Source organism: Aedes albopictus, chromosome 1, assembly GCF_035046485.1.
Source record: "Aedes albopictus strain Foshan chromosome 1, AalbF5, whole genome shotgun sequence".
NCBI lineage: Eukaryota > Metazoa > Arthropoda > Insecta > Diptera > Culicidae > Aedes > Aedes albopictus.
The window spans coordinates 290,237,071-290,250,935 of NC_085136.1; the positions used below are offsets into that span (position 1 = coordinate 290,237,071).

General features: G+C 41.2%; 2 protein-coding genes across 2 annotated transcripts; one reads left to right on the forward strand and one right to left on the reverse strand.

Annotated features, from left to right (window-relative positions):
• Positions 1–1,337: 1,337 nt before the first annotated feature.
• Positions 1,338–2,022, forward strand: LOC109623091 (cytochrome c oxidase subunit NDUFA4). Its single transcript, XM_062846969.1, has 3 exons — positions 1,338–1,496; positions 1,570–1,716; positions 1,781–2,022. The coding sequence occupies exons 1-3, from the start codon at positions 1,455–1,457 to the stop codon at positions 1,874–1,876; spliced, it is 285 nt and encodes a 94-aa protein (XP_062702953.1). The 5' UTR covers positions 1,338–1,454; the 3' UTR covers positions 1,877–2,022.
• On the reverse strand, positions 1,960–9,764 carry LOC109416865 (cytochrome c oxidase subunit NDUFA4). Its single transcript, XM_019690963.4, has 3 exons — positions 9,321–9,764; positions 9,009–9,155; positions 1,960–2,190 (listed from the first exon to the last, which is right to left on the reverse strand). Exons 1-3 carry the CDS (start codon positions 9,360–9,362, stop codon positions 2,128–2,130), a joined length of 252 nt encoding a protein of 83 aa, XP_019546508.2. The 5' UTR covers positions 9,363–9,764; the 3' UTR covers positions 1,960–2,127.
• Between the last annotated feature and the right edge of the window lie 4,101 nt (positions 9,765–13,865).

The following is a 13,865-nucleotide window of genomic DNA, read 5'->3' on the forward strand; positions in this document are numbered from 1 at the left end:
TTAAGGAGAGCCTCCAGAATTTCTTCAGAGACTTTTCCTGGAATTCTTAAAGAAACCTCTAGTGAAATTATTGGAAACATTGTTCATGTAATTGCTGGAAAGATATTCTTAAGAATTTCTTCAAGAGTACTTTCAGATGTTTCTCAAAGGATTCCTCCAAGATTTTTCCAGGAATTGTTTTAGAGATTTATTGAGGATTCCTTTATGATTTTTTTTTTGGTAGATTTCTCCTGAGAATGCTGGAAAGATTTCTCTAGGAATTCCTTCAAAGATTCCTGCAGGAATGCCTCCAGGGTTTTCTCCTGGAATTCCTTCAGGGATCTCTTCAGAAACTTCATCAGGGATTTTTTTCTTGAGTTCTTCAAGGATTTTTAGGAACACGTTTAAAAAATTTTTGTGGAATTTTTCCTAGAATTCCTTAAAGATTTTTTTTAATAAACTTCTTCAAGAACCTTCACTGATTTATTCAGTATTTTTTAAAAGATTCTCTGAAAACTCTACTAGGGATTTATACTTGAATTTCTTCAGGGATTTCTCCTAAAATTTTTTGAGGAATCTCTCCAGATTCTGGAGTTTAGAAATTGTATCATGGATTTCTGTAGGAACTCCTTCAGAGACTTCTGCTAGAACTCCTTTATGAATTCCTCCAGAAAAATATTTTTCCGGGAATTCCAGTTATCTTGGAATGTTTTGAAATGTTTTTCCTGGAGTTTTTTTAGGAATTCTCACAGGAATTTCTCCAGGAGTACCTGCAAGAATTTACCTAGGAAATGCCTCAAGAATTTCTTCATATACTTTTCCTGAAATTCTTAAAGAAGCTTCTCCTGAAATCATTGGCAAAGTTTTTCATGTAATTTCTGGAAAGATTTTCTTAAGAATTTCTTCAAGAGCAACTTCAGATATTTCTCCATGGATTCTGAGATTTTTCCAGGAATTCTTTTAGAGATTCTTTGGATATTCCTGGATGCTGAAAAGATTTCTACAGGAACTTCTCCAGGGATTTCACCTGGAATTCCTTCAGGGATGTCTCCAGGAACTTAGTCAGGGATTTCTCCAAAAACTTCAGGGATTTTCTTCCAGCAAGTCCTTCTTGGATTTCTTCAGGGGTTCATTCAAGAGTTGTTTCAGGAATTTTTTTTGAAGGCTCCGTTTATCCTGTAGTTCATTCAGAAATTCTTCCAGAACTTTTTTCAGAGATTTTTCCAGGAATTTCATCAGGAATCGTGCCAGGAATACATTCAGGAAGATTTTCATGGATTCCTCTGGAATTTCAAGAGGAAATCCTCTAGCAATTTATTCAGGTCTCAAACTACTCAAAAACCAAAGCCTCAATATAATCCAAGTAATCTGGTATCTGTTCGGAACCAACGCTTCAACTGACACTTTGAAATTTCGTATTTTGTCGATCTGAAATTTTCCCAAGTTGCAAGATTTTGTCACAGCCAATATTTAAAATGCGAGGCTGGGGATTCCGTGAGGCGCTCAAGTATCCATTGGTGAGAGCTTGGAAAATTTGAACTTGCAAATTCAAGCATTTACAAACTCATTTTTCCTATACTTTCCTTCCAGTTGTGGCCCCTGTATGGCCTCTGCATTGCGGATCTTTCCTGGCTGACGTTCAGTGCTACTCGAACGCTGCTCTTCAATCCGGATGTGACCCTGGACCACAACAATAACCCGGAACCGTGGCAGGCCTATCGCGAGGGGCGCTATCGGGTAGTTGACTTTAGAAAACTTTATTAAAGAATTGAATTATGAATTTTTCATTAACGAATTTCAGCTCTGGGCCGGAAACTACGACTATTCCAAACTTAAATGCAAAGCTCCAATCTTCAAAGACAACGATGTGATTCCCGTGGAAAATGGAGGAGATTAGTGGAAGAACGATACCTTCGTCATGGTCAAGTCGTCATGGTCGTTCGAAGAATTCCAGTCGGGCCAAGAATCAGGCGAGAATGATTCGATTTGGTAGCTTACTTTCAATTATTCAACTTTATTAAACTTACTGCTGCTCATAACTTACTCACACCAAATCGTAGATTTTCTACTGTGCCGTTTATAGTAATTACACATGGTGCTACAATGCGAGTTCCGATGTACCGAACCGCGCATATTTTGCTTATCAGCTTATTCTTCGTATTTGGGGGCCGGGCTCTGGACCTTGGAGTAGTCCCTGATGGGGGAGTAGAACTGCAATGGCAAGAGGGAGAGTGATATTCATTAGAATAAGTTATTTTAGATTAGCAACGTTTTGACTAGTTATAGAAATAATACTATTATGAGAAAATCAACTAATAGGAATCACCGGAATCACTTACTAGGTACAATTATGGCCTCAAGATATTAAATTTGAAAACAGTATGTTCATACAATTTAAAGTCTGGTCATTGAAACTTTGGTCTATTTAACTTTTGCTTCCTATTATTTCAGGTAAACTATGCAGAACACTCGTATCGTATTTTGAATTCCGAATTCGAGGGCTTCCAATCAAATGAGAAACTCTTTCATTTTTCATTTGATTTCATTCGTCATTCTCATCTCTCCGCAAGTTTTTTTCATAGATTCTTCTAGACAGATTCAATGAAGCCTCCAGGAGATGTATCATAGATTCCTCCAGAAAACTCTTCAGGCGTTCCTATAGGTGTTCCTTCAAAGATTCTTCCTTAATTTTCTTCAAAGATTCTTCTAAAATTCCAATCAGAGTTTTCTCCCGAAGTTCCTTTGAAGATCTCTTCAGGAGTTCCTTCAGAGATGTTTCCAGCAATTTCTTCAGAGATTTATCCTGAAGGATTCAGGGATGCCTCTAGTAGTTTCATCAGGAATTCCTTCAGAAGATATCTCAAATACTCTAAGAGGAAATTCTTCAGGGATTTCTCTAGGAGTTCCTGCAGAGATTCTTTCATGAGGATGTAGAAGATTTCCCAGGGATTCCTGTAGGAGGTCTTCCAGAGATTAGTCTAGGAGTTACTTCAGGGATTCCTTCCGAAGTTTATACAGGAATTCCAACAGGAGTTTCTTCTGGGATTAGCCCAGGCCGTTCATCAGAGATTTTTCCAGGAGTTCTTTCAGGAATTCCTCTAGAACTCCAATCAACGATTTCTCCTGGTGTTCTTTCAGAGATTTTTTCCAGGAGAATTCAGGGATGCCTCCAGGAGTTCCATTTCTTCTTCTTCTTCTTTATGGCACGACGTCCCCACTGGGACTTGGCCTGCCTCGCTTCAACTTAGTGTTCTTTGATCACTTCCACAGTTATTAATTGAAGCGCTTTCTTTGCCAGCCATTGCATGAATTTGTATATTGTGAGGCAAGCACAATGATACACTATGCCCAGGGAGTCGAGAAAATTTTCCCGACCGGAACGGGAATCGAACCCGCCGTCTCCGGATTGGCGATCCATAGCCTTAACCACTAGGCTAACTGGAGACCCAGGAGTTCCATTTAGGGTTCTTGTAGGAGTCCCTTCTGGGATCCCTCTTGGAATTCATTCTGGAATTACCAAAGGAGTTCCTTCAGCAATTTCTGCGGGAGTCCTTGCAAGGATTCCTCCAGGAATTCTCTTAAAAAATTTCTCCTAGAATTTCTTCTGGCATTCCTCCTAAAATTTTTTTGGGGATTCTTTTGTAATTCCTTTTGAATGCCTCATGGAGTTTTATCATAGATTTTTTCAGAAGTTCATCTAAGAATTTATCTAGGTTCTAGAAGTTCCCTTAGGTATTCATACAGAAGTTCTGCCTTCGAGGATTGCTGCAGTATTGTAGTTTTTTGAGGGATTGCTCCAGAATTTCCTTCAAGGATCTCCCAGGAAACTCCTTCGGGAATCTTACCAGTAGTTCCAGGAGGATTCAAGGATGCCTCCAGAAATTTCATCAGTGACTTCTTGAGAAGTTCCCTTAGATATTCCAACAGGAAATCCCTCAGAACATTGTCCAGAGGTTCCGTCAGAGATTCTTTCAGGAGGATTCAAGGATGCCGTCAAGAAACCCCACAGGAGGCTATTCAGAGATTAGTCTAAGAGTTCCTCCAGGGATTTCTGCTGAAGTTCCTTCAGGAAGTCCTTCAGGGATCAGTCCAGTAGTTCCATCAGAGATTTATTCAGGAATTTCAGGGATTCGTTTAGATGTTTCTTTAAAGCTTCCAACTGGAATTCCTTTAAGGATTCCTCCAGAAGTTTCTTCAGAGATCTGTCGTGGGGTTTCTTTAGAGAGGGATTCAAGGATACCTCCAGAAGAATTCGGGCATTCCCCCAGAAGTTTCTCAAGGGATTTCTTCTAAGATTTCTCCAGGATTCCTCCACTTTTTCTGCAGGAGTTAATTAGGATTCAGGATCGCTTCCAGGAACTACATCAGGAATTTCTTCAGAAGTTCCATCAGGAATTCCTTCAGGATTTCTTTCAGAAATACTTCTAGGAGCTCCTTCAAGGATTTCTTTAGGACTATAATCACAATCAGGCATATCTCCAGGATTACGTTGAAGGATCTCTCATAGAGTTTCTACGAGAATTCCTCCAGGATTACTTTCAGGGAATCCTCCAAAATCTTCTTCAGCAATTCTTCCAGGAATTCTTTCTAGAGTCTTTCCTGGAAATCTTTCGGAGATTCCTCCAAAAAATCCTTCATAAAATCCTCCTGGAAGTCCTGTGGAGGTTCCTCCTGATAATTATTCGGAGATTTCTCCTGGAAATCATTCGGGGTTCTCCTTCGGTTATTCCTCTTCCAAATCCTCCGGAGATTGCTATTAAAATCTTTTGGAGATATCTCCTGGATATCCTTCGATGATTCCTCCTGGAATTTCTTTGGGGATTTCTTCTAGAATTTCTTGGTGGATTCCTTCTAGAAATCTTCCGGAGATTCCTCTTGTAAATCCTTTGGAGATTCCCGCTGGAATTTCTATGGGGTACCCTGGAAATCCTTCGGGGATTCCACCTGGATATCATTGAGTGTTTCCTTTTGCAATTTCTTCGGGGATTTCTCCTAGAAATTCTTCAAGGATTCTTCTGCGAATTCCTTTTGGGATTTCTGCTGGAATTCTTTCGGAGATTCCTTTGGGAATTCCTCCTGGAATTCCTTCGAAAATTCCTCCTAGAAATCCTTCGGGAATTTATCATGAAAATCATTCGGAGATTTCTTCTGGAATTCATTCGTAGGTTCCTCCTTCAATTCCTTTGGGGATTTTTGTTGGAATTCCTTTGGGAATTCCTTCTGGTATTCTCTCAAGGATCCCACTGGAATTCTTTCGGAGATTCCTCTTGGAATTCTTTCGGGAATCAATCTTGGAATTGCTTGTGTGATTCCTTCTTAAATTGCTTCGGAGATTCCTCCTGAAAATCTTTGCTTCTGATTCCTTCTGATATTCCTCCAAAACTCCAATGAGGGATTTCATCAGAAGTTTCTTCAGGGATCTCTATAAAAGTGATACTTGGTTCACCCGCAGAAGTTCCTTCAGGGCTTCATACTGTTTTCAGATCCTTCAAGGTTCATCACGGAATTTCTCCGGGAATTCATCCTGGAAATCCTTCGGGGATTCCTATGCCCAAGTAATGCGACCTTATTATCACATTTGATAGCTTTTGAAGCTACTAAGAAAACAAAACAAAAACTGTATTTAAAATCGATACTTTCTTGCCCTCTAATATAGACAATGCGACATTACACTACACTAAGGATAAGGGTAATGCCATAATAGGTCTAATAGCTGATCGCAGTGATGAACCCGAACAAGAATAAAAATGGACATTCATGCTAATCTATGAAAAAGCTCAGACTAACGCGGAGGAATTTGACGCTCTCAGTCTTGAAAATCAAACGATTTATTTTATTCTGTCCAACGTTTCGGCCTTGCGATGTGGTCTTCTTCAAGCGAAACCCTATATTTGGAAAAGAGAGCTTTGGTTGGTCACAATATCACTTATGAAGTTCTTGAACTAGTTTTACGATGTCTATCGTTTTCGTCCTAAATTGTCTGTTTTTGTGATTGTCGGTTGGTAATGATCTTGGCTTCTAAGGGTTAAATTAAAATGTTTCAAATTGTGAAACTGAGTGATCTTTAGTCTAGTTCTTAACCCTATGTGTTGCAACTTTCATCGTTTTGTCTAGATCGTCTACTCTTAACATTTTGTAATAGTGTGTAGTATTCCAGCGCAGTGTTGAGAATACTCACTAGCGAAAAGTTATACTCACTTGCTTCTATCTCAATCCAGAAGCATGCTATTAAAAATGATGTTTGTAAGGCTTTTAGATTGTAGTTTAATCTAAAAGTTTGCAGCTCTCTCAGAACTTTGGTATGCGTCTGCGACCCTTACTTTATTCGGCAAACTTTTAGATTAAACTACAATCTAGAAGTCCTTCAAACATCATTTTTGATAGCATGCTTCTGGACTGAGATAGAAGCAAGAGAGTATCAATCTTGCAAGTGAGTATTCCCAACACTGTTCCAGCGTAAGTGGTATGAGCCTGTGCACCGTTTTGTGCCGTCTTCCTCACTCCTTCAAAAAATTTGAAAATGGAGGACACAGTAAACACAGACAAACAGACGTAACACTCTTCAAAACGGCTTGGCACATGCATTTACCGATCAATTCAAATTTCATTTTATTTGTGCGATTGTTCCACCAGATTCGCTAGTGTTCGATCGCTTTGACGTTTGCCAGTGTACACGTTGCTGAATGATGCAAACGAAAATTACAGGCAATTTGTGTAGTGGTGTGCGTGTCAGCAAAACGTCAAATCGAAATCCATCATGGCCGACAGTGTCGCGCGCGGTTCTACCAACAGGTGGCAGTGTGCTCATAAAAATGACACCGGGCAAAAGTTTTTGATGAATTTCCTCTAAGAGTTACGTCTGTTTGTCTGTGCGGTAAACATCATAATTCCTGTGGGAGAGAGCAAGACAGCATCAAAGGGTGCACAGGCTAATTGAAGTTGTCTACGTCAGTTCTATAGTTTACTGTGTTAGTCTGATTTGGGATGTGGCACATCTCTAACATCAGGAGAGTTGATGCTCTCCGTGTTTGATCTAGGATGGTTGTTTTAGATAGGAAGAAACTACCGTTTTTGGACACCTTAATAACACGCCAAGAGGACCAAATTCTAAGTACATACAGGGGATGGCCAAAATGTTTGGGATAGGCAACTTTTTTTTCTCTCACAAAAAAGTTCAACATGCTATAACTTTTCATAGAGCGCATCAACAAATCTCAAATTTTGACTGTTTGTCAACCTATTATATGTGCATCATTGGTACAAATTTGGGCTCGATTGATTAATCTTTCGCAAAGTTAGAACCGTTCGGGTAAAACACTATTTTTCAGACAACTCATTTTTGAGCTCTCATATCTCGGAAACCAGTGAACCGAATTGAATGAAATTTTGAACGTACACTAACAATATGTAAATGCTTCACAAACTATTAAAACATAGGTACTTTTTAAACGTTGAAAAAAGTTATCATGGATTGACACTTTTTGGATTTTTCTCGAAAAAATTTAGTTTTTTCACATCAATGTCAATAAATTTTAGTGTTGATATCCAAAGATTTTCCACTTTTGTTCTCAAATTATCTCTAATCTGATATATTAGAGCCTATTTAGATTGAAGGAAGAACACATTTAATAATTTTTGTGTGGTATTGTAAATTTGACTTATTTTCCTCTATATGGGTAAAAATTTCAACCCGGTATAACTTAATTATCCGTGAGAAAATATTACATTTTATAACGTCGTATTAAGTATCAATATATTGTTGATAAACGTTTAAAAATTCATTCAATTCGGTTCACTGGTTTCCGAGATATGACAGCTCAAAAATGAGTTGTCTGAAAAATAGTGTTTTACCCGAAAGGTTCTAACTTTGCGAAAGATTAATCAATCGAGCCCAAATTTGTACCAATGACGCACATATAATAGGTTGACAAACAGTCAAAATTTGAGATTTTTTGATGCACTCTATGAAAAGTTACAGCATGTTGAATTTTTTTGTGGGAGAAAAAAAATTGCCTATCCCAAATATTTTGGCCATCCCCTGTACATGCTGGATAAATAGAGAAACCTCTAAGTATGAGCCAAAAATATTTAGATTTAGAGGTGGCGCAATCGCCTCAAAGTTTAATTTTCGAGTAATAAAAAGGTGTTTTCACTTCAAGTGCCATAACTTTTTCAATTTTCAACCGATTTTCAATCTTTTGTCATGATTCACAAATTAAATTTCAAATAAACGCGTAGACCATTCAATTTTTCCAAAGTCACGCAAAATATGAGTTTTTAAAGATCTAATTTATTTTTTCTTCTTTTTACAAAAATTTTTAACTTTAGAGTCCGATAACTTTTCAACCGTTTGACCAATTTCAATTTTTTTCAGCTTGCTTTTGTTAATATTTCTGGTAAATGCTCTACATCTACAAGCACACCGACCACATTCAGCTTATTTACTTTCAGCCGTAACTTGAACTGCTTCGCCAAGGAACTCCTCTATCAGGCACAGCCCATCTAATAAAAGTAGCTGGATAACAGCTTATGGAACAAACGCTCTTAAGTTTCGGAACAAATTTGCAGTATAAAATGCTATCTGATGGAAAATAATATCCAATAATATGCGAAGCTATTTTTAAACTACGACTCAAATGAATATATATGACCTCATTGTTCATTACTGTTAACCAAATGTGAGTATTAAATAAAGGAAGGTATTATTGATTGTAGAAACTCCCTCCCACAGTTAATTTCTGGCTACGCCATAGATTTGATTGTAATTGTACTCCCATGAATCGCATACTGGTCCCATTTGCATAGGAAATCCAGCAAAGATGGGACTGATATGCGATCCACGGCAGTGTATCATCACTGACAAAGTTGGAAACCTCTGTTGTGGTGCTATCACAACAGCTTCTACGCTTCTACCATATGGCAACAGTCAGTATAAACATAAAGAAGACTCACTCTTAAGCTAATTTTATATAACCTTCCCAACCTAGAATCGCAAAGTCAATAAACCTCCCAAACAAGTGTCACCTTACCTTGTGCTGCTTGTTCCTGAACTCCTCCCATGGCTCTGGGTTGCCCTTGCGGTTCCAGCTGACTTCGGGGCTACGGATAGCCAGACGGGCCGTGTAGAAAACAGCAGCGACGGCACCCAAGCCGACGCACACGTACAGCGGAATCAGCTGGAAACAACCGAATAACATTAGCAATATCGTCGTTCGTCGGTCGCCTCGAAACCCGAGAAAAAACGCAGAAAATTATCTACCCTCGTGACGTAACATCCTCACGGAGCAAATTTCGGCCTTTTTCACCCTGAAACCCACAATTCATCCACATCTTTCACTTACCGCTGGGTTCTTCTTGATGCTGGCCAAGCTCATTCCCTGCATTTTCGGAGATTTATTCGGTCCGGATTGGGCACTGGCTCAAAATAAAAAGTTGATTTCACACAAAACCGCACTCGAATCGATTCTTCTGCACAATGATGGAGACGTCGTCGCCGAGAAAAATAGTTCGCTTCTTCTCCGCTGATCAGGTGGCGCCGCCAGGTAGTTTTGACGTCAACATGACACAAATCCCGCCATCTCTAGTGCGCGCGGGCACAAAAAGAGCGGGAATAAAGTACGCAGCCTCGCACGCAAGCTCGCACGTGAACAGTCCACGTGCAAGTTTGAACAGCTCGTTTATCGCACTTTCTAAATAAAAATGTCTATCAATCAGTAAGCGTGCTTCCACTCGACTTCAACTCACGTTTTATCGATCAATCTTTGATTCCTTGCACACGACCGAGATAAGCCTTATACGTACCTACTTGCATTTTGCATTGTGTCATGCATTGTGCGCTATCTCTGCAGTGAATGTATTTTTGGTGCAATTGAAGTTATCTCTAGACCGCGGAGTTATCAGTAATGGATTAACAAAAATAGATTTGCTTATGCGTTTTCCTGATTGCTATTTATAACAACGTATGTGATCTACAGACTGAACACTTATAGAATTTTTCAGTAGCGAGTGTGACTACGTTTATTTGACAAACTTATACATAAATCTAAGTGTAAAAGTCCTTCATACACTGTTTTTGATAGATTGCTTCTGAGCGAGCTTTAATAATAGCTATTTAATTGGCGATTAAAAGTTGAGGTTATGTCGTGAAAATTTGGAAGTTTGAAAGGGAAATACCAGTTCCCCATCAGTTTAATCATTATTTTTTTGGTAAATTTATCGATAAAATGATTTTTTCTACCCCGATCCCACATTAAATTTTATCTGAAACGACTCAATCACTAAAATACGAAACGGGATTTCACAAAACTTAACCTCACTTTAGGAGGCCAATAGTAGCAAGTGAATATTTCTATCCCTGTTCAGGATTTCCAAAACTATTTTTAATGTTTAGAAGTGTTCTATGTTGTTTAAATGTGAAACAAGCTCGACTTGAAGCGGTTCATTATTTGCGATTTTGTCGTTTCATCATAATTAGTTGGTTTCTGTAGGAATTGCTCACGTGTTTCTGATCATCGCTTAGTTTTCTATTCCCCAAACGGCGGCGCATCAATCCGAACCCCCCCGCCGTGTGATCATCGCCGCGTGGCCGAACATCGAGCGCATCAGCGCATCACCACACGCACACCACACACCGTCGCGTGGACGCTATTAGACGAGTGCACCGATGAGCTGAATTCATCGCGGTCCGAGAATTTTGACACTACAGCGGGGTCGCTTCCAATCAGAAGTGAATGATTTCCAATCAGAATTGAACAATTCTGATTGGGAACGACCCCGCTGTAGTGTCAAAATTCTCGGACCGCGATGAATTCAGTTTATCGGTGCACTCGTCTATCGACTACTTCCAGTCAGTGAGTGTGCCCGTAGCCCGTGATCATCGCCGTCGTCACCAGCAGAGCGCCGAGACGACAGGAGCAGAGAGAATCCAACCGTGTTCAGATTCACTGCACACAACCGCGCAGCGATCGGCCGCTGATCTTTAGCTCGTATGCCGCTTTGTTTTGTTCTGTTAATTTTCATCCACAGACAAACAGACGTATCACTTGGAACAAAATGCGATAAAAATCATTGTCACGCAAACATAATCGCCCAATGCTAATTACGCTGTGGTACGCAAATCTACTGAGTAGATGGCGGTAGTGAGCAAACGTCAAACAGAAGCAAAAACAATGCGAGCGCCTTGAGCGAGCGATTTGCGAACTAAAGAATATTTGAATTATCCGTTAAAATGGGAAACGATGGGAAGTGAGTAGAGTAGGGGCCGTTCATAAACCACGTAGACTTTTTGAGGGGAGGGGGGGGGTCTGACCAAAGTCTACGCTCCATACAAATTTCAAAATTTTTGTATGGACAAAAGTCTACGATGGGGGAGGGGGGGGGGTCTGAGATGGCCAAATTTTGGTCTACGTGGTTTATGAACAGCCCCGTAAGACGTCTGTTTGTCTGTGTTTCATCTAAGCAAGGTTTATGAGGCAAAGACCACAGACAAACAGGCGTAACACTCTGATGATTCCCATCGTACACCGAAATAACGGTCTGTTCGAAAGTTTCATAGCTGGCCAACTTCCCACCCGTGGCGCTCGCATCGTTTTTATTCGAGTTTGACATTTGCCCACTACCGCCATCTAGTTGATGGTTGGCCAAACTCAGTCTTTTTAGCATTGGGCGAACATGCTTCCGTGACCATGATTTGAATCGAGAACAGTTCGAAGTGTTACGTCTGTTTGTCTGTGCAAAGACCATGAAGAAATTAACAATTTCTAAAATTCGATTTTTATGCATTTTGTGGACCGGGGCTTGACTTGGAATGCCAAAAACGCAGTAGGCAAGACAAAGTTTGCCGGGTTCAGCTAGTTGTGCATAAAAATGTAATGGTGGTAACTATGGCATCTGCGGCCAGAGGGCGTTACAGGGGCGTTTCAGGGGGTCCCAAAGAGTTCCAGGTGGCCTCAGGGGGCTCCAAAAAAGGACCAGAAGGCTCTGGGGCATTTCAAGGATGTACGAGAGGGTTCTAGGGGACTTCAGGGCCCATAAGGTGTGTTTCAGGGTGTTTCAAGGAGGTACCATCAGTTGTCTCGCAGCTGCCGTCGGATACGGTCGCCAGCAAATGTGCGCTTTGTAGTTTGCTTTATTTTTGCCATTCGATTGTGCAAACGGTATCGTGCTTTGTCTCCCGGTCGTTCACCGTTGCGTCGTCCGTCTGCTCCTCTTCGGTGCAATCGAAATGTGCGAGATAATTAATACCGCACAGTTTCGTTTCCCTCCGGGTAGCCCTCGACCGTCATGGGCGGAGATAGCGATTTTCATAAAATCGTTGAATGCGGACTTATTACTGATTGAATCAGTTTATAAAACAGCCAAGGACCGATCGCTGTTTATAAAGTTCGCATCTATGGAAGCGATGAAGGAATGCTTGAACACTAACGCGGCCCCAAGGAAGTTCGCATATACTCACGGTTTGACGGTGGAAGTGCGTATGTGTATCGCTGGAAGCAATATAAAGTACGTACGAATTTTCGACTTACCTCCGGAGCTGAGCGATGACTGTTTGTCGTCGGAACTCGGAAAGTACGGAAAAATTGAACAAATAGTCCACGAAAAATTCCCCCCGGACTCTGGACTTGGACATATTTTCAATGGCGTGCGTGGCGTGTACATTGATGTGGAGAGCGATATACCACCAGCGATAGATGTCGGAAACTGGAAAGGGCGAGTATTTTACGACGGACTAAAGGATGTCTGCTTTCTGTGTCGAGCGGTAGGTCACCGCAAGGACTCCTGCCCTCAACGCAAGCAACCGGGGAAACAACAGCAGAAGGGCCAGGAACCTCGTTCGTATGCTGCTGTTGTTTCAGAGGAAGGTGCGATTTCATCGAATCGTAAATCATCGGAGGTTGAAATAATCGAAGTGCTGGAAGACACGGACCAGCCGTTCGAAGAGGTAGTTGAGGAAGAATCTGTCGTTTGTGAATCTGGAGCTGGTTCTGAAGATGAATGGCGTCCGATGACCCAGATGGAAAAACTTGAAGAAGTGGCAAAAGCGATAAAAGGAGTGATGGGGAACCCGACAGCCGATCAACGCAGGGCGCAATTTGCAGCATCCGGTTCCAGCTCAAGTTCCGGCCCTCGCGTGAAGAAGAAATGCGCGCGCAGAGCTCTTTATTGATTTTTTAATTAATTTAAGAATAAGAAATTAATTTAAAAGAATATCGGCTCCGTAAAGTTTTTTGTTAAACATATGAGCCTTAAATAAATGATTTGGAAAAAAAAAAAAAAAGGAGGTACCAGGAGACCTCAGGCGCGTTTCAAGGGAGCCTTGGGGGATTTAGGGGGTACCACGAGGTCTCAGGGGCGTTGAAGGGGTCTCAGGTTCGTCTCAGGGGGACGCAAGGAGTTTCAGGGGCATGCTAGGTGATCTCAGGAGCGTTTCAAGAAGGTCCGAAGGGTTGTCAGGATCTACTGGTGCCCCCTGCAACATTCCCGGAACCCTCAGAGACCCTTTGAAGCGTCCCAAATGTCTCCTGGAACTTCCCTGAGTCCTCTTGAAACACATCTGAGGCCCTGGAACCCCCTAAAACATTTCGAAGCGTCCTTAAGGTCCCATGGAACCCCCGTGAGACTTCTTGGAACTTTCCCGGAACCCTCTAAGACCCTCTAAAGCATCCCAGAGGTCTGGTGAAACTTCCCTAAGACACCCTTTAACACCCATGAGGCCGTCTGGGATTTTCCTTGGGACCCCCTGAGACCTTTCGAAGCGTCATCAAGGTCCCCTACAACCCCCTGAGACAACCCCGAGACCACTGAAATACCATGAGATCTCATGCTATCTATAGTATACTGAAACCCATTCGAACTCCTTCAAAATGCCCCTGAGATCTCATGATACC